Source organism: Bos javanicus, chromosome 12 (assembly GCF_032452875.1).
Source record: "Bos javanicus breed banteng chromosome 12, ARS-OSU_banteng_1.0, whole genome shotgun sequence".
Taxonomy (NCBI): Eukaryota; Metazoa; Chordata; class Mammalia; order Artiodactyla; family Bovidae; genus Bos; species Bos javanicus.
Genome location: NC_083879.1, coordinates 85,605,727 through 85,624,630, shown reverse-complemented (window position 1 = coordinate 85,624,630; position 18,904 = coordinate 85,605,727). Strand labels below are relative to the sequence as shown.

Genomic DNA, 18,904 nt, shown 5'->3' with positions numbered 1-18,904 from the left:
TCCTGGGGACCCTGAGACCCGGGAAGCAGCCCCAGCACTCGGCCCTCAGGCCTGAGACCCCCTCTGCCGCTCCTGCCGCATCCTGAGCCGGGCAGAGCTGAGCGGGCCCAGGGCCTGACCAGCAGCCTCAGCAGGGCCGCCCCCAGCCACCTCCAGGTCCAAGGTCAGAGGGGGCAGCCCCTCCCTGGCCCACGGGCGAGGCTGCACCTGTGACCGTCCTCACCCCGCAGCCATCGACTATAGCGAGGGCGCCCTGCTGGAGGCCAGGAGCCTGCTGCGGGCCACGGCCGCCTTCGTGGAGGACGCGCGGGCATACTTGAGAGGGCAGCTGGCCGGCGGGCCCATCCAGGAGGACGTGCTATGGGAGAGGTGGGTGCACAGCAAGGGCCCCTAGGCGTGAGGCGGGTGGGGAGCGGGCCCGGGAGGCCGTTGAATCACGTCCAGGACACGGGGGTGGGATGGGGAGGGGGTCTGCGGCTGACGTCAGGGATGGTGAGAAGCTGGGGAGATGACGGTGGCGAGAGAGGAGGAGGCTGTCGGGGCACCAGGGGTTGAGGCCGCTGGGTGTGGGGGATTGGCGTAACCCCCGGGGGCCCTGGAGAGTGGTGAGCCTGGACTCCTCCGGGGCCACTCGGGAAGGGGCGTCGGGAGGAGACAGATGAAGTGGCCTGCTGGCCGCTGTGGTGGAGCGCAGCACGGAGTCGAGCACCAGGCCCACGAGGTCTCGGGAGCCATTGGCCACGGGCCCCCCACGTGGGGGTGCAGGTGGGTGGCTTCCTGCTCACTAGCAGGCGGGGAGTCCGTGTGTCTGTCCGCGGCCGGCCGGCTGTGCTGCGTAACGCGGCTCTGGGTGCAGGGGCACGCACAGCAGAGGTCTGCGTCTCCCGCGGGGCTGCTCGGGCTCTGCCAGGCCTCCCCTGTGCCCGGGAAGCCGGGGGGTCCCGGGGCGAGGGACGGCAGGGAGGAGGCAGCACCCCAAGGGGCTGGTGACGGCCGGGCGGACCTGTGGGACGTGTGAGCGAGGGGCCCACAGGGGACCTGAGGCTGCACCTGGGCACGCGGGGGGACAGACGACAGCCCCGCGCTCTCCTCCCCCAGGCTGGGCCGCACCAAGGCGGCCGTGCAGGCGGCCTTGGCGGACGACTTCGACACGGTGCGGGCAGTGGACGCCGTCATGGACCTTGTCCACCACGGGAACAGGCAGCTGAAGGCGGCCTCCGAGGTAACTCCCAGGATGCGCTTGCCAGCCCTCCAGGTGGCCCTGCTCCCAGCATGGGCCCCCAGGGCTCCTGACGAGCAGTCACCTCCCGAGGGGGGAACAGGGGGCCTGGGCGTGGACAGGAGCCCGAGATATGCCGTCGCCTCCCGGGCTCCGCAGAGTCTCAGTGGGTCACAGCGATGTCAGCTAGGGGAGGAGGCCGTGGTGAGACCCCAGCTGGTCCCCGGCCCGCCCACCCCGGGCCAGGCTTCCGCGGAGGCGCCTGACACCCAGGGGGCCACCTGCTGGCTCAGGTGCGCGGAGCATGTGCCCGGCCTCCCTGGGGGCCACGTCCCCCGCCCGCCCAGGCTGACCTACTGGGGCCGCGCTCTGGCCTCTGAGCACCCTCCCCGGTGGCCATCACAGGAGCCCCGTGGTCCCCGGAGCCCCGCCGTGCTGGGAGCCATCGTGGCCTCCGTGGAGCAGTTCTTTGAGACAGTGGGCATTTCTCTGGCCGAGCGACAGGTATGCTTGCCTCTCTTTTCAGTCCTGTTTCGGGACTTCAGCTACATGCCAGCATGTAACAGACGTTTCCTCCCTTCGTAAGTGCCAATTTTAATATGTAATTGTAAGGTCAAACTTTTTACATGTGTAAGACATGTCACGGTCCTTAAAAGCGCGCGCACACTGAGAGCTAGCACGTTAGCTGCAGTGACGAGGTTCTGAGTGGACCAGCGTCTGCCACGACCACAGTGTGCTCCGGGCCACTTGTGTCCTGTAGGGAACCCCCTGGTGGACGCAGCAGCTGCGGTGACCACTGTGGGTCCCACCCGTCAGGGTCCCCGGGATGGCAGAGACCCAGCCCCTCCCCGAGGGGCGTCCGGCCCCGGCCTCTGGTCCCCATCTGAGCCTTCTCAGACTTCCAGTCCTGACACCTAGGCGCCGGCACCTCTGCGTCCACCCTGTGCCGGGGATGGGGCGGGGCCTGGACGCCGGCACCTCCCAGAGCCCACCCTGCGGCCGAGGTCGGGGCCGGGCCTGGACACTGGGAGGAAGGTGCCCCCAGGCCCTTGGCTGTGGGTTCACACCCGCTCACGCCTACGCACCAGCTCACACCCCGCACACACCGCTTGCCCCACTCACCCCGACACACCCCCGCACCCCTCAGTGTGTTCCAGGGGCGGGCAGCCCGGCCGCCCTGCACAGCCTGGTGGAGGAGCTGGTCCGCTTCCGGCTGAAGGTCCGCCAGTTCGCTCTGGCCTCCGGGGAGGCCCCTGGGGAGGCGCGGCGGCAGCGGCTCCTGGAGCGGCAGCCTCTGCTGGAGGCCTGCGACGCGCTACGCAGGGACCTGGCCGTCCATGGCATCAGCATCAAGGTGAGCGCTCTGCGGGGCCGGGCTCAGCTGGCGTCGCAGACGCTGGCGTCTCTCCCGGGAGCACACCCGCCCCCAGCTCGGGCCTGTCCTGAGCCCTGACACCTGCCCATCCACCCACCTGGTGCCGCCTGCCTCCCCAGGACAGGAGCAGCTCGTCCACATGGGAGCTGCTGGATCCGAGGACAGAAGACCCCAAACCCAGGAGCTGAGGACGGGGGAAGCGAGGCCGTGGTCTCCTGCCACGGTTCTGCACCCTTTAAGTCACAGTAAAGCCTTCATGTGAAAGTTGCTGTTGTGGCTGTTTTCCCTTAAACCAAGCCGACACCACCCCAGAACCCCTTTGGTGTGAGCAGAGGTGCTGAAGAGTGGGTTTCCTTTCAGCACCGACGCAGTTCAGTGAGATCTCAGCCTGGAGACAGGACGGAAGCCCCACATGGGATCCTGGGGAGGGTGGGCAGGGCGACCCCGGCCCAGGATCACCTGGACCCTGCGTGAGGGGCAGTGTCGGCCTGGGTCTGTCAGTTTGCATGTGCTGGGTCTGGTGACAGTAACCCGTTCCCCAGGGAAGCATAGCAGAGGAAGCCCCCACAGGCACCCAGCTCCCACGCGCCGCGCTCCCTCAACACTGGTTCTTGGGGTACCAGCCCGAGCAGACGCCCTGGGGCCAGGGCTGTGAGGGTGTCGGTGGCGCGGTGGAAGCCGGCAGGGTGAGCAGGGACCGAGCTGGCCGGCGGCCTCGCCCTGTCTCCCTGTTGTCGCAGGCGGGGAGCCCCAGCTGTGCAGGACACCGGCAGGAAACGGGGGGGCCTGCCTGCTGCTCCAGCTCTCAGCCAGGCTCCCAGTTCGTCCAGAAGTAGTCCACAGCTCTGCCCCGGGCAGCAGGACAGCCTGGCAGCCATGTTAACTTCCTCACCGACCGTGCTGCCCCAACAGGCAGGGACCCTTGTTCTAGAGGAGGGGCCCGTCCACAAGCTGGCCTGCAGCGAGGGACCCTGCAGAGCAGACTGAAACCCCTGAGGGCAGGCGGCCAGCCCCTGGGGGAGGCTGACAGGTGCTCAGTCCTGCAGGGGACTGGCCAACGGCTGCGTCGGACCTGCCCCGGGGGGTGGTGTCCTGCCTGGAGCTGGTGAACGCCCGGTTTGCAGAGGAGCCAGGGGGCAGGCACTCCCTTCATTCAGGAGCATCGCCTAGCTGCCCCGTCAAGCAGAGGGGTGCAGAGACGCAGTGGTTCCTGTGGCTGCTGCCTTACGTCTTCTGCGGGGAGAAGCTGCTCATGCCGGGCTGACCACTCCGCTTTAGCAGTACGACGGGCACCCGTGGACCGCACTGGCAGCTGGGTGGGCAGCTGTGTATTCATCCCCGTGTCTGACAATGTCCTCGCTGAGGACCAAACTGAAGGTGAATTCTGGCTGTTTGAGCAAAAAATACACAGCTCTCGCCAGTGGAATCAACCACATCTGCCTTTTATTAGGTGTGATTCCCCAAAGGAAGAGTCCACGGCAGTAGCGAAGCTTTGCTACCGTTAGGTGTAAGTGAGCCACAATTTTAAAGAAACCTTAACTCCAGCCTATTCAAAGCAACTGGGATCTTTTGTCTGAACACAGAGCAGGGATCACTGAGGACAGATGTACGGACTCGGGCCAGGCCCGCCCTGCAGAAGGCACGTGGATAGCGCACTCAGGGCTGTAATCAACCCCTCGGAGAAACGAGACGGGCCACCAGGCGCCACAAAGGCCGACCCCATGCCGACAAGACAGCTCAGTACAGAGAGCACGCGTTCTGAACGTTCTGAGAGCACCCCCCACTCTGCCTCGAGGCAGAGGCCCTGCTGTCCTGCCCCACCAGCAGGTGCAGGGCAGCTTGGGCCCCCACCGGGGACCTGACTTGGGAACCCTGGGCACCCCTCACCGCAGGCCTGTCACCACGCCCGCCTTTGCATGGACACGTCAAAGTGAGGTGTCCCAGAGCTGCCCTGCACACTCGGGGGCCAGGGTTCATCATTTCCTTCGGTGGTTTTCCCAGGGGCCTCCAGCATTTCCAGTTCTGACAGATCGCTGACTATTCTGGAAAACTTCAGCCAATTAACCAACCAATGCTGAATATTTCTGCCCAGATGTGTGCGACCTATTAACTGTTTAAAACGCCAAAATGAACTAAAGAATGACCACCACAGCCTTTGCGGGACCTCAACTTAAAACATGATTCACACACAGTTGGGAACGAGAGACGGGACCCCCAGGAGGCCTGCTAGTGAGGGCCCTTCTCGCAGGAACACGACGCTCAGACGCAGGGTCCGCTCCAGGCAGCAGCGGAGCCCACAGCCCAGCTGAGCTGCTGTCAGACTGTCTCGTCACGTGATGCTCTACGTTCTTTTCTGAAGCTGCAGAGACTGAGGGAAGCTCACCAACACCGTTCCGTATCAGTTTAGGCAGAAAGCTCTAAGTTCCAAACTGGCGTTGTGTCAACCTGCACAGCGGAGACCTCTCGGAGGACGCGGGCAGACGGCACCCGCCCTCCAGCGGCTCCGGCTCAGGCCTCGAGGAGCCTGCGGAAGGCGGGCCCGACCTCGGCGACCATGTCGGAGGTGGTGGTGGCGCGCCCGTGCTTCTGGAAGGCCTGCTGGCTGCACTGCCGGGTGAGGGCGCAGGCGCCGAAGGCGGCCACGAGCAGCGGGCTGGGCCTGCGGGGAGAGGTCTCAGGGGCGGCCACCGCACCCTGCGCGTCCTGCCTGCCGTCCCGGGACCCACGCTGGTAAGCTCGAATCTAAGGGCCTCCGAGAAGCCTCCCTACAGTGAGCACAGCTGGTAACTGGGATATGGACGATCCTGATGGATGAGCGTCAAACAGCTGTGCATGTGGGAAGGGTCAGGACACCGCTGTCGCCCCAGGTGACCACACACAGCACCTGGTCAGCGTCAGCGCCCGCTGTGTTCTAGGACCTGGAGGATGCTGAGGCCGGGCACACCTGCTCGCCAGGTCACTGAGACCTGGGACATCTGCTCACTATGTCACTGAGACCCCCGGGGACACCTGCTCGCCACGTCGCTCACACCCCCGGGGACACCTGCTCGCCACATCGCTCACACCCCCGGGGACACCTGCTCGCCACATCGCTCACACCCCCGGGGACACCTGCTCGCCACGTCGCTGGACCCACCAGCACCCTGTCTGTACACACCCCACGGGTGTGCCGGTCAGGTTTGCGGTGACCCTGCAGCCTGGCACCATCACTGGCCAGGATGGGTGCAGAGCAGAGGTCTAGGTCCCAAGGGGTGGGGGTGCCCCAGATCCCTCTACACCATCTGGGGAGGGGCCCCCCAGCTCAGAGCCCGGCTGCCTCGTGGAGACTCATCTGTCAACAGGAGCTCCCCCCGCCTGCGTGTCCCCCACCATGACAGCTGTTCTGAGAGCAGGCGTTGCAGAGCCCCAGGCAGCATCTCCCATACCAACAGGGGTGGGAGCAGGGAGAACCACCCATGCCCTGGAGGCCATCCAGCCAGGGGGACAGGGCCACTTCCTGTGGCCAGACCAGTGGCAGGGATCAACCTGGCCAGGCCTGGGAGCTCTCCCCATGACACCGGTGTTTCACCGGGAGCATTCCAGTCTGCTCCTTACTGTACACGAGAGCTGCTGAAACATGAGAAACAAGACGGGACTTACCCACCAGTCTTCTGGGGGCCGGCGCGGAGGGCCCAGTGTGCCAGGACGCCCAGGGAGCCTGACAGGAGGTCCCCCTGCCCCCCGCACCTGCGGCCGCTGCCCTCCTGGCTGCACTCGAGCACTGCGGAGAAGAGGAGGTGTTGGGGGCGCCCTCTATCCCCCGTCCCCACGCGGCAGCCTCCAGGCAAGCACAGCAGGAGGCTGCCCCCCAAGCAGCACCCAGGGTCTGAGGGGATGAGCGCGCCCACCCCCGGGGCCCCTGTCCTCCAGGAGACTCGGAGCTGGTGGCGCCCCGGCTGGGACTTGTCTGCGCCGTGAGAAGTTTCTGTTTTCTTTGAAAATGTCTGAAGCAGTCGTGACTCTGACTGTGTCAGGCATCAGAGCACCTTCTAGCATCTGAAGGACCCACAGGCCTCAGGGTCCCTTGGAGAATGCTCGCTGCGTCTCCTATCCAGCATGCGTGCGCATGCGCATGTGTGTGGTGTGTGAGTGCGTGTCTGTAGCGAGTGTGTGCTAGTACACACACGTGCCCAAGCCTGTGCTTCTCTGCCTCCTGGTTCCCGTGACCCGGTCAGCAGCCCTGCGTGTCCAGTTGTCTAGTCACTGCCTGCTGGGCCTGGCGCCTCCAGGGGACTATAACAGCGGGAGGACCCTGCAGGGAGCAGAGGCGTCGTGCACTGAGCCCGGAGCCCCGGTGAGGACACAGGCAGGTGGCCCCCAAGGCTGTGCTTGGTGCCTGGGGGCTCCCGCGCCACCGGCCGCTCCTTGGTGTTTCCGCTTTCTGGGTGCTTTTGTAAAACTGAACAAGCAGCAGGAAGATACTCGGTCCCCATGTCTGCCTGCAGTGAGGGGGGCGGCCCTCCCTGGGCCGTCGCACACGGCAGGAAAGGAGCATCAGCCGCCACACTGGGGCCAGCCTGGGCCCGCACGCCCCATCGAGACCACCTCCCTGTGCAGAACACCGAGAGACAGGACAAAGCCGGGCTTCCTGAGGTTGCGGACAAGCGGTCCTCCTGGGGCTGGTGCCCAGCGTGGCTGTGCCAACTGACTGACATGCGGTGTGACGTCTGCGGCCACTCACCCTGCTCGCCATCAGAGATCACGTCCTGCTCCCCCTTCTGCACCACGGTGACGTTGCCCAGGGCCTGGCTGAGTCTCAGCACAGCTCCATGACGGTCCCCGCCATCCAGGGGCACCCCCAGCTAGACAGGACCAGAGACACAGTGCTCATTGGACACGGAAGAGCCCGTCTGCCTGGGTCCCGACTCGTCTGGGGGCCTGTGACTCCCACCTCCCAACAGCCAGACGAGCTCATCCCTGAGGCCCAGACCACCCACACTCCAGGCGGGACAGTAACACAGCCCTCAGGGCAGAAACACCGCAGGGCAGGGAGTCTGCAGGTTTGCCCAAGTGACCCAGCTCCGAAGGATACAGAGCAGACACACATGGGCTAACACGTAAGGACGCTGGGTGGACAGACGCAGCTGACCCTTCAACAATTTTGGTGTGAATGGCGCGGTCCTTACGTGTGGACTTTCTTCCACAGTAACTACAATCAGGCTGGCCGAATCCACGGAGGCAGAGCCGCATGTGTGGAGGAACCGCGCGGAGCGAGGGTCAACTGACGGACCCTCAGGCTCTCAGCAGCTTGCAGACGGCAGCACCCAGCCCCATGCTGTGGGGTCAGCAGTGCGGTTTGATCTCATCCTCGCAAACCCTATGACGTGGACCCCGTCCCACCCCACCTCTTAGAGGAGGGGACGCAGGGCAGGGACGAAGCGATCACCCAGGGGAGCCCAGAGGCCGGGCTGACCCCCGAGTCCACCACCCAGCTCTCACCCCATCAAGGACGCTGACCAGAGGATGCCCTGGAGCGCACAGTCACTTGCCTCTGGCTGGCTGACTCACCACGGCCTCGGACAGTCTGCCAAACTCCACGTGGTTGGGGGTGAGGACCGCCTTCCGGTAGCCCTGGATGAGGGCCGGCTGCTGGGCGATAAGCCAGAGCCCGTCCTGCAGACAAGGACTCAGGTCACTCAGGAGCAGCCGCAGGGGCCGTGGTGAGGAGAGGGCAGGGCAGGGGCCACACTCACTGCGTCGATGACCACGGGGATGCCCCTGGCCTTGGATGCTTCTAGAATACCCTGCAAGAAAGGAAGGCAGCTAAGCACTGAGCCTGTCGCCTGAGGAGAGCTGAAAGAAGCAGCGGTTCTGATGGACTCCACACAGGCCATCAACACACACACGGGAAATCGTGAAGCAAGTGCGACCACAAAGAGAAAAGCCCGTCTGCAGGGCCGGTGTGAACGCTGAGCACACGAGCACAGGACCGCCACTGGTGCTGGGTCCAGGCCAGTCCACGCAGGCCGGCCCCGAGCCATCGTCTCCAAACTCCTAACAGTCACGGACCCTCAGCACTCGGGTCAGAAATCTGACGCCCCGAGAAGCGCCCAGCTCTTCTGTTTATACGCACTTCTCGTAAGTCACATTTCGCGTGTCTATAAATGAGTGACTGTAACCATCAACAGTGAACAAGGCTCTTCTCTGGCTTGATGCAAGTGTCCTAGAACTGACGGCGGCAATGGCTGCGAACTCTGTGAATCCACTAGAAGCCACGCGACTGCGCTCTGTGAATGAGCGCACTGCCGCGTAAAAGTCCTGCCAGAATCGCTGAAGGAAAGCAGGACGCTCGGTCCCGGAGAAACTACCTCCCTGAGGTGGTCACGCGGCCGGGGATCTGCCTCCCTGAGGTGGTCACGCAACAAGGGATTGTTCTTTTTAATTTACTGTGATTTTTACATGCCATTCAATTCATTCATTTAAAGTGTACAGTTTGCAGCCATCACCACGATCAGTTTCAGGATGACATTTCCATCAACTGAGAAAGGAGCCCCACACCCTTTCTGCCCAGCTGCAGACAGGCTGTTGAACAGCTCACACCAGATGGTGACCTCGCTCAGGAAAGACCTACTAATGTCTGTGACTGGGCAGCACCAGGGGAGGTGAGAGGGGCCAGCAGAGGGCACGCCCGCGTGTTAGCTGGGGCCTGGTCCGTGCCACAGACGCTCCAGCAGGTCTACGCTCACTCACTCCCAACCTCTAACTCACACACTGCAGAGTAGCTTTTATTTTTTTTTTAAAGATAAACACACTAAACATTTTAGTATGAATTTTTAAAAATGACAAAGAACTTGAAGCACAGAGAACCCCGGCTTTCATCACCTCAAATTCACCCCCCAAACCCTCTTGATACAGATTATGTTTTCACGTGTCTATAAAAATCACTTTTATTTTAGTATTTTGGATACAGTATTCCTTGATTGAGCACAGCCCATGTGTCTGTAAGATGGTTCTAAGAAAAGATGAAAGGTATTCCAGGCAGATAACATGTCAAAGTTTGCTTGGGTGCTCACCACCTGGGTGGGTGAGGACAGGCCCTCGACACGGACCGTCTGTAAACAAGCACCCCTCGCATCAGTCGCCGCCCTCGGCAGCTCGGTCCCTGCGGGCCGGCAGTAATTCTGTGGGTCCAGGACACACGCTGAGAGGCTGCGGAGGGGCGCGCCCGACCACACCGTGTGTGATGACTGGTCCGACTGTCGGCGCCAGCGTCACAGACGTGTGTCCTGGCCAGCCCTGCCCCGCCTGGCGTGGCTGCAGCCCCTGCTCAGCGACAGGCCGCAGGCTCGAGGGTGCGGCATCTCTGGCCCCAACTTCCACTCCAAAGGCTGGAACGACGAGTTGTGGAAGGGACCCTAAGTGAGAACATTCAAGCTCTCACTGTTCTGCTAAAGCCCACACATGCCGCCCTTAAACTGTTCTTTACCCATCAGACGGCTAGGAAAGTACTACCTGCACACACACCTCCATCAAATGCACAGCTTACACGACCAGTGAGGTCATCGGAACTCAGAAGTACCCCTCCCCCGGGTCACGGTGACAGGGACGCCCCTGGGCACCAGCTGTTCTGAGTCCCGCACCAACCAGGCCCGTGCAGAGCGCTCTGCAGACGTGGCTCTCTATGACCAGGGCACGCCACCCCCAAACGAGTGCCAGACCGCGAGCCAAGCAGGCTGCCGGAGGCCCTGGCAGGGAGGGCACCGCGAGCCTGACCCGAGCCGGGCCACTGTGGACGCCACTTGGCCCTGACACTGGGACCCGCATCACGCGGGACCCGCAGTGGCCGCCCCAGCCACAGCACGAGGGCCCGCGCCCCGCAGGGGCCCGCCCAGCACGGTCTTGCTCTACACGCATCTCTCCTCACACCCCCTGCTCCTCCGTCCCCAAACCCCAACTCCCCACCATGAGCCTCACAGGATGACAAGCAGCAGGAGACATGATGTGTGTCAGACTTCCCGCAACCAGAGCAGTCTCCTGGGAGAGGCCGCGGTTACCTTGACGTTTTCCAGCAGAGCGTCATCCCTGCCGAGGCCGGGCCCCACCACCAGGGCGTGCAGTCGGGGCAGCCACTGCTCCACGTCGCGGACGGCCTCCGGGCTGTCCCTGAACAAGAAGAGACGCGCCAGCGGCTTATTTTCATGCTTGTTTCCTTTACTAATCAAACTACAGACTTTTGGCAGATTTCCCCCAGGGTCCTTTTCCTGTCCCAGGACCTGAGCCGGGGCTCCTCCAGGACGGTCCACCCGGCTGCAGGACGCCCTCCTGGCCTCCCCCACGCCCACCGCCCCCCACGCCCACCTACTCCCTGCTGCCTCCACACCGAGCCCTCCCCCGCCACCCACACCCCTGCCTCAGTTTAAACACCATCCGCCCGGCCCTTCTCCTCCGCAGGGCACCCCCAAGACCCGACGAGCGCCTCCCGGTGGGACTCCTGCCGCTCCTGGGCCCCAAGGGCTTATTCTCAACGCAGCGGCCTGACAGGCCTTTTCAAGCATCAGGCTCCAGCAGAGCCGCTGTGCGTTCAGAAAGCCAGGCGGGCACTTGAGGAAACCGCGGGCTCCCGTCTCACGTAAGTGAAAGCCAAAGCCCTTACGATGAGGCTCACGACCACGTGTCCAGTCGCCTGACCAGTCCTGAGCGCCCACGCGGAGCGCCTCCAGCGGGAGCTGCTACACCCTTTCCGCACCTCCCCGCGTCCTCGGCCTCACCGGACGCCACGCCCTGTGCCACTGCCCACCCTCAGCCCACGCACCACCGCACCTGCCTCGCGCACCCCGCGCTACCTGTGCGGGGACCCCGTGGCCCCGCCCCACTCACAGGACGGGGTGCACGATCAGCTCCGGGCTGTAGGCCTTGATCACGGGCGCGGCCTCCTGGGTGCAGAACACGTGGGACAGGTCCGCGCCCTGCGGTGGGGGGGGCACAGCAGGCGGCTCAGGGGGGCTCGCCCGGCAGCCCACAGAGCACGCGGCCCTGCCGCAGCCGCCCCAACCTGCAGCACAGTCCGCAGGCACGCCGGCCGCCGCAGCTCACCCCCCGCCAGGAGGCGGATGAGAGGGTGCTGGCCAGCGGCAGAGCCTGAGAAAGGCCTGGAAGGAAAGGCGGACACTGCTGCCGCCCAAGAGGAGCCTGGCACGCTGCAGTCCAGGGGGTCGCCAAGAGCCGGACATGACTGAGCGACTGAGCAAGGGGCAGGTCACCAGCCGCCAGGCGGCGTCACCGTGAGGTCTGCGGGCTGCAGGGTCCACCTCACGGTCCCCGGGCCACCAGGCCTTCGGGATGCGCATGATCAAAATGCCCAGGCAGTGGCCACGGTGAAAAGGTGTCCACTGCTTGCGCGAGGCCTGAAAAGGCAGCCCGCGATCACTGTAGCAAGGAGCACTTCTAATAAAACTTGAATTTAAGAGAAAAATGAGTCCCCATCTGAGTTACTCTGTGGCTACACAAAAGGTCAGGGTAGATTTAAACGTGTCTCTCACCCGAGGTCACCTGAAACGTTATTTAGGTTTTTATCAGAAAACATTTGCTGCAGTCATATTTAAATGATCCAACACTTTCACTAAAAAAATCCTAACAAAGAAGCTATAAGCAAACATACCACTTTGAGAGCGGAGATCGCTGCAAAATAGGGGGCTCCAGTGTACCTAAGGAAATACTTAAGTCAAAAGTGAGCATGAGGCCAGCACTACCCAGACCTCAACAGAAACCTGTCTCCTAGCACACACTAGTTCAGCAAGATTCTATCAACTGAAAAAAATGTTTTTCAATTCCAGGAATAATTAATTGCAAAATATAATAGCATCTACAATATCAGCAAAAATCATAAACTTTCTAGGAATTAACCCTATAAAAACACATGGTAATTGTACAGGGAGAAATTTGAAACCTGTTAAAGTACAGCAGAGATCGACACTTGATGAGATGATTAACACTATAAAGACGACACTTCGCTCTAGACTAATAGAGACGTAGAAAGCACTGGAGTTACGGGAAATGCCCACAGGTGCACGTGAGAGAAAAGGCAACACCGACTGAACAAGACCGGGGCTCTGTTGGCAGGAGGACGGGTGGGGACGCGTGTTAGGGGGAAACCAAAAGGCAAAAGATCCGGAGGTCTGAGAAGCCAGCGAGAGTTCGCCTAAGGCCCCTGCAGAGAGGGAGTGTGCTCGAGGGGACCACGGACCACCTGGACTGGCCGGTGCCACAGGGGCAGGACCCAGCCCGAGAGCAACAGCGAGCGGAGGCCACGATCCCTCGCCCAGTCAGGGCCCCCTGCTTTCTCTGCTATTCAATCAAACGTTCCTCATGGAAAATACTGCCATAGTATCAGCTGACACTTGGAAATGATTCCTGGAGTCCAGCTAGACAGACAGACAGACGGATGGGCGGCTGCTGCGTCACTTACTCCCGGCAGCCTCCCACCACGCCGATCCTCCCGTCCTGCCCTTTGTGCTTCTTGGTGGTCAGGGCAGGGACCACGCTTCTCACCAGCTGCAAAATGCTTTCCATGTCCTTTACTGAGTGTGCTTTATGCAGCGAAAATGCTCTTTTTAACACTGAAAAACAGGAAAATGTTCAGAAAAGTAAAGAGCTATCAATATATATTAAAAAAAACAGACGTTAATCAAAATGCTTCCCAAAGCTGACTTAACATGAATGCTGCAGATTTTTATTCAGCGGTTTCACGATTTCATTTCCATAAGAAAATGAGGTTTAGAAATAACACAACACCAACACCTGCGGTTGAGTACCAGGTTTACTCTGATATCTATCAGACGTCTTGGAAACCTACTTAACCCTTGAGAAAGCTCTCCTAAATGCACTACTCCTCACTGAGCTACCATACTCACCACAATCTTCCTGCAAGCTTATGAGGTCCCCTCTCCCCCTTTGACACTCCCACTGTCTATTCAGGCCAGACAGGTTCATGTTCTTCCTGATTTAGTTTTCTAGTCTTGGCTCCCATACTCAGTTAAAGATACGAATCAAGTATCTAATCAACTGGAAATGGCATTCTAAATAAAGAAGGGACACATCTTACACTGGGCTCAAAGTGGTTTTTTACTTTTATGGCCATGCCACAAAACACAAAGGATCTCAGTTCCCTGACCAAGATTGAACCTGTGGCCGCCCCTCCCCACCACAGTGGAAGCATGGAATCTTAATCACGGGACAGCCAGGGAAGTCCCCAAAGTAGCATTTTAAAATAGTCTGATCTCTGAACTATCTATAAACAGCCAATTTAAATCGGCCTTTCTTGAAAAACTTCCTGTGCTGTATGTTTTGCCATATTATTTAAAACATCTCAACTGTGAGAGAAATTCTATGTTCCGTAGAGCCCAGTGTATAAATGAGTAATAAAGCACGCATTTTCTCTAGAATTAAAGGATCTATGCTGATACGAACACCACTTTCACATAAAAGGCATCCAATATTTTTATCTTCCCATTATCTTGGCAGTGCAGAAAAACTACACGTGGGTCATAAGGTCAAGTGAAGACCAGAAGAAGCTGACTCAGCTCCATATGGCAAAACAGCTTGATCTTAATATTGCTCATACTGTTTTACTTTTCATTCAACAAAATTATTCAAGTAATATTCTTTAGTGAGTAGATGTAAATGCCTCCTTAGTTGATACATCAGATGCTTAGACCCCAAGATGTAAAAAGAATATCAATTACCATCCAACCAAACACCTTCCCACTTTCTTCCAAATCAACACAGGATTAAAACTCCAAACAGAACCTCTGTAAACCTTTGGCCATGAAAAGGCACAGGAAGGCTTGCTCAACCATCAGCCTAGCCACTGACCCTCGATTCCGGTCCAACCTGACACGCCACCGAGGTGCTGGGCCGACAACCAGCTCTCACTCCTCGCCCCTGCCTCGGTCCCGTCTGCACCCCGAATCCCCAGCCATGCGCTGTCCTCCCAGCGTGCACAGTGGCTGTGAGACACAGCTGTGTGGGCACCCCGGCCAGCTGCAGGACGGGAACCTGAGCTGCTGCAGGAGAATTTAGGGGCGGCCCTGCCAACCACTGACGGCCAGTGCGGTCAAGTGCTCTCCAGGCGCCTGTTTCAACATGACTGGTCAATGTGAGCACATCAGAGAAAGGCCGCCCCTCCAAGTGCCCGAGGACAGTAAACACGGGTGCTTTCTAAAGGCTAGAAGCTGAACCCAAACTTACCAGTCACTCGAGGACTACGCTGGGCTCCTTACAATGCTCTGCTTATCAGTTACCGTTACTTCAATCTAAGCACCTAGCTTCACACAAAATACCCCTAGGACTACCCCTCTACCTCAGCCTCTGCAGAATGCTGTAGGTAGGGTTCCCACCTGTGACTTAAGGGCTGGACTCCACCCTCAACCACTCCGGACAGAGTCTGGCACAAAATAAGCCACGCAGTAAATGTCTGATGAATTAAAAGCATCGTGGTTCACTCTAGCGGAAGCCAGTTTATCCCTCTTTTACAGAGAAGGAAACTGAGACTCAGGACAGACCTGCGAAGACGCCACGGTTACGAATGGATAAGCCTGGGCAGAACACAGCATTTTACCAAAATGCTGTCATTTTCAGGCAGAAAAAAAATGTAATTAAAAAAAAAAGTCAGTCACACCACCAACCAAAAGACAAATCAAATGCTTCTCATGTGCCTTCTGAAAGCAATCTGTGATGGGTAAAAAAAAAAAAAAAAATCACTGCTGGAAAAAAAAATCATATCACTCTTGAGAAGTACAGGAGTTTTAGTTAACTGCAATCGTATGAATGCAAAGCACAACCACACTGCTCATCCGTAACACTCACCTGAGATGAACACGTGTTCGCGAAAGAGCCAAAGGAAGATGAATTAAATTTCCCTATACGCCACAGAAAAGCAAGTTTCAGCTAGCTCTCTAACATACACCATTTGGACTTTCCCACAGAAATGCTGAAACATGCACACCAAACCTAAGGATAAAAAGGACTTGAGGAGAGGCAACTTGAAATTTACGCCATTAAGCAGTTTGTCTTCATACAATTCTGAATCTGGAGGAACAGGTCAAACCTGTCTGGTTTTTGGGTTAAACGAATGTAGCTGAGGAGAGGTAAACAGATTTCTTTACCCTGGGCTGTTTTCCAGAATTACTTGCCACTCACAACTGTGCGGTCTCCAACAACTTCATGTGAACTGTGGCTAATTTGGAACCAGTGACAACAATCTTTAAATTAACCTGGAGATGCCATAAGGCCGGGAGGGGAAGTCAGTGACCTGCAATTCTGGGTTTTTTTCTGGTAAAAAGTTCAGCAAGTCGGCCTAATGATGAAACCTCAGACTCAAAGAGAAATCTTGACAGACCACAGCAGAATGTATGGATTTTAGGGAAACAGCGACCAACAAAATATCTCCAAACAAATCGTGGCGGAGGGGGCGTGCAGGGGGGGAAGGGCCCGGGCAGGCGTGCCCGGGGGAGCGCAGCAGCTGGGGGAACGGGGGTGCCCAGCACCCGCACAGCGCCGCCCCGGGGGCCCGCTGCCGAGGGGCACGGCCAGGCTGCGTCTCCCGTTCCGGCCCCTCTCGGGGGAGCCTGGCTCAGAGCCCCCTCTTCACCACGGCGGAGGGCGGGAGGCTCCCCACGCCGTCGTGACAAGGGAGGCCCCAGGCCAACGACCGTGTGAAGAACGTCTCCACAGACTCGTGAGGACCGAGGACGCGCTCGTCCGGTTCCCCCTGCTCCTCCTCCCGCCTCTTCGGCAGCCGAGGCCGGGCCCTCGGGGTCACTCGGCGGCCGCCCACGCCCGGGGGCCCCCACGGCGGCGCCCCCGCCCGGACCCGCGGCCGAGTACCTGCGTCCAGCGGCGGCCCGTAGAGCGCCAGCGCGGCCGAGAGCACCGCCACCACGGCGGCGCCGGCGACCGCGGCCCCTGCCCGGACGGCCATGCCCCGGAAGGCCGGGAGCGCTCTTACCTGGCCGGCAGCCCCGGACCGCCCGGCAGCCGGGACCCAGCGCCATCCGCGGACTTCCGGGCTCCCGGCCGCCCCCGCGCCGCCTCGGGGACCGCCGCTCCCGCGGACTTCCGGGCTCCCAGTCGCCCCCGCGCGGCCGCGGGCGTCACAGCTCTCCGCGGACTTGCGAGCTGCTCGCCCCGCGCTCTAGCTGGAAGCCGGCTTCACTCCCGGGGGTCTCTGACCCGGGCCCGCTGCACCACCGGCTGGCCTCCGCCGGTCCCTGAGGACTGTTTTGTTTTGTTTTGTTTTTAAGAAGTATTTATTTTATTTATTTGGCTTCACCAGATCTTAGCCGACAAAGGTCCGTCTAGTCAAGGCCATGGTTTTTCCAGTGGTCATGTATGGATGTAAGACTTGAACGGTGAAGAAAGCTGACCGCTGAAGAATTGATGCTTTTGAACTGTGGTGTTGGAGAAGACTCTTGAGAGTCCCTTGGACTACAAGGAGATCCAACCAGTCCCTCCTAAAGGAGATCAGTCCTGGGTGTTCATTGGAAGGACTGATGCTGAAGCTGAAACTCCAATACTTTGGCCACCTGATGGGAAGAACTGACTCATTTGAAAAGACCCTGATGCTGGGAAAGATTGAGTGCAGGAGGAGAAGGGGACGACAGAGGATGAGATAGTGTGATGGCATCCCCGACTCGATGGACATGAGTTTGAGTAAGCTCCGGGAGTTGGTGATGGACAGGAAAGCCTGGTATGCAGTCCATGGGGTCACAAAGAGTTGCACACGACTGAGCGACTAAAGTGAATTGATCTTAGTTGGTGCATGTAGGATCTGGTTCCCTGACCAGGGATCAAATCCCAGCCCCCTACACTGGGAGCATGGAGTCTTAGCTGCTGAACCACCAGGGAAGTCCCTCAGCAGCTTTCTTAGAAACATGAATAAAATGATCAGTGAAAACTTAGATTCTGGTATTAATCGGCTGAGCTATGACTGATCTTCTACCTCAGCTGTTGCTGCATCAGTAGGAGGATGAGGATGGACTTCTGTAATTTCACTGCAACCTCTTCTGATTGGTCGGTTTGATGAAATCAGGGAACAGAATCGTGATTAAAATCGCCGATGATGAAAGTGCTCCTCACGTCGGTCACGTTTGCAGAGGGCACTGAGTGTGTTCTCGCGTAAAATCCAGGAGCGTGTTTCTCCATCCTTTCTCCCCGCATGTACCAAATAAGTCTCACTGAGCTGAATCTGAGATCATGGGATTCACCTTATTCATCCCTGGTCAGGAAGTTAGGCTGAGAGGAAATAAAACATCTAGTTTTATTTATCTGTGTGTGTATGCACATTTGCACACTTAGGTATCAACCACCGGTAAATGAAGTGACAGGCTTTTCTCAACAGCTCTAATCTCAAAGACTTGAGAAGGCCCACATTTCTGACAAAAATATAATAATATGAAGTTGTATATATAATTTTATGTAATTGTATAATACATCAGTTCAGTTCAGTCGCTCAGTCGTGTCCGACTCTTTGCGACCCCATGAATCACAGCACGTCAGGCCTCCTTGTCCATCACCAATTCCCGGAGTTCAGCCAGACTCATGTCCACCGAGTCAGTGATGCCATCCAGCCACCTCATCCTCTGTCGTCCCCTTCTCCTCCTGCCCCCAATCCCTCCCAGCATCAGAGTCTTTTCCAATGAGTCAACTCCTCGCATGAGGTGGCCAAAGTACTGGAGTTTCAGCTTTAGCATCATTCCTTCCAAAGAAATCCCAGGGCTGATCTCCTTCACAATGGACTGGTTGGATCTCCTTGCAGTCCAAGGGACTCTCAAGAGTCTTCTCCAACACCACAGTTCAAAAGCATCAATTCTTCGGTGCTCAGCCTTCCTCACAGTCCAACTCTCACATCCATACATGACCACAGGAAAAACCATAGCCTTGACTAGATGAACCTTTGTTGGCAAAGTAATGTCTCTGCTTTTGAATATGCTATCTAGGTTGGTCATAACTTTCCTTCCAAGGAGTAAGCGTCTTTTAATTTCATGGCTGCAGTCACCATCTGCAGTGATTTTGGAGCCCAGAAAAATAAAGTCTGACACTGTTTCCACTGTTTCCCCATCTATTTGCCATGAAGTGATGGGACCGGATGCCATGATCTTCGTTTTCTGAATGTTGAGCTTGAAGCCAACTTTTTCACTCTCCACTTTCACTTTCATCAAGAGGCTTTTGAGTTCCTCTTCACTTTCTGCCATAAGGGTGGTATCATCTGCATATCTGAGGTTATTGATATTTCTCCCAGCAATCTTGATTCCAGCTTGTGCTTCTTCCAGTCC

At 58.6% G+C, this 18,904-nt stretch overlaps 2 protein-coding genes and 1 long non-coding RNA gene across 11 annotated transcripts in view; 2 read left to right on the top strand and 1 right to left on the bottom strand.

The window, feature by feature from the left end:
- CARS2 (cysteinyl-tRNA synthetase 2, mitochondrial) overlaps positions 1-2,858 on the top strand; it is a 28,979-nt gene extending 26,121 nt beyond the window's left edge. For 3 of the 6 annotated variants that reach the window (XM_061435378.1, XM_061435375.1, XM_061435373.1), the window contains 5 exons: positions 231-369; positions 1,099-1,222; positions 1,625-1,723; positions 2,367-2,573; positions 2,719-2,858. In XM_061435378.1, coding sequence (XP_061291362.1) covers positions 231-369; positions 1,099-1,222; positions 1,625-1,723; positions 2,367-2,573; positions 2,719-2,856 — 707 coding nt within the window. In that variant the 3' untranslated portion in view covers positions 2,857-2,858. Of the gene's footprint in view, positions 1-230; positions 370-1,098; positions 1,223-1,624; positions 1,724-2,366; positions 2,574-2,713 lie in introns of all 6 variants that reach the window. The other 3 variants (XM_061435377.1, XM_061435372.1, XM_061435376.1) reach the window with 1 other exon arrangement.
- Positions 2,859-4,015: 1,157 nt separating this feature from the next.
- NAXD (NAD(P)HX dehydratase) lies at positions 4,016-16,685 on the bottom strand. Of its 4 annotated transcripts, XM_061435381.1 has the most exons (11): positions 16,579-16,595; positions 15,438-15,581; positions 13,039-13,189; positions 12,232-12,277; positions 11,451-11,539; positions 10,628-10,736; positions 8,327-8,377; positions 8,142-8,246; positions 7,315-7,435; positions 6,234-6,354; positions 4,016-5,253 (listed from the first exon to the last, which is right to left on the bottom strand). In XM_061435381.1, exons 3-11 carry the CDS (start codon positions 13,140-13,142, stop codon positions 5,103-5,105), a joined length of 897 nt encoding a protein of 298 aa, XP_061291365.1. In that variant the 5' UTR covers positions 13,143-13,189; positions 15,438-15,581; positions 16,579-16,595; the 3' UTR covers positions 4,016-5,102. The 4 variants fall into 4 exon arrangements, 3 of the variants coding, with proteins under 3 accessions (XP_061291365.1, XP_061291364.1, XP_061291363.1); XM_061435380.1 differs by lacking the exon at positions 15,438-15,581 and having other exon boundaries at positions 16,579-16,685; XM_061435379.1 differs by lacking the exon at positions 15,438-15,581 and having other exon boundaries at positions 16,458-16,592.
- Positions 7,435-9,528, top strand: LOC133258612 (uncharacterized). The gene is made up of 2 exons (XR_009740099.1): positions 7,435-7,690; positions 7,780-9,528. It is a non-coding gene; the product is annotated as an uncharacterized LOC133258612 (long non-coding RNA).
- Positions 16,686-18,904: the final 2,219 nt, after the last annotated feature.

Coding starts and splice junctions, on each gene's coding strand:
- NAXD (XM_061435379.1), bottom strand. CDS start 16,551: ATGGCCGTCCGGGCAGGGGCCGCGGTCGCCGGCGCCGCCGTGGTGGCG. Junction 12,278..13,038: donor GTGGTGGGAGGCTGCCGGGA/GTAAGTGACGCA, acceptor GTATTTCCTTAG/GTACACTGGAGCCCCCTATT. Junction 10,737..11,450: donor CTGATCGTGCACCCCGTCCT/GTGAGTGGGGCG, acceptor CTTCTTGTTCAG/GGACAGCCCGGAGGCCGTCC.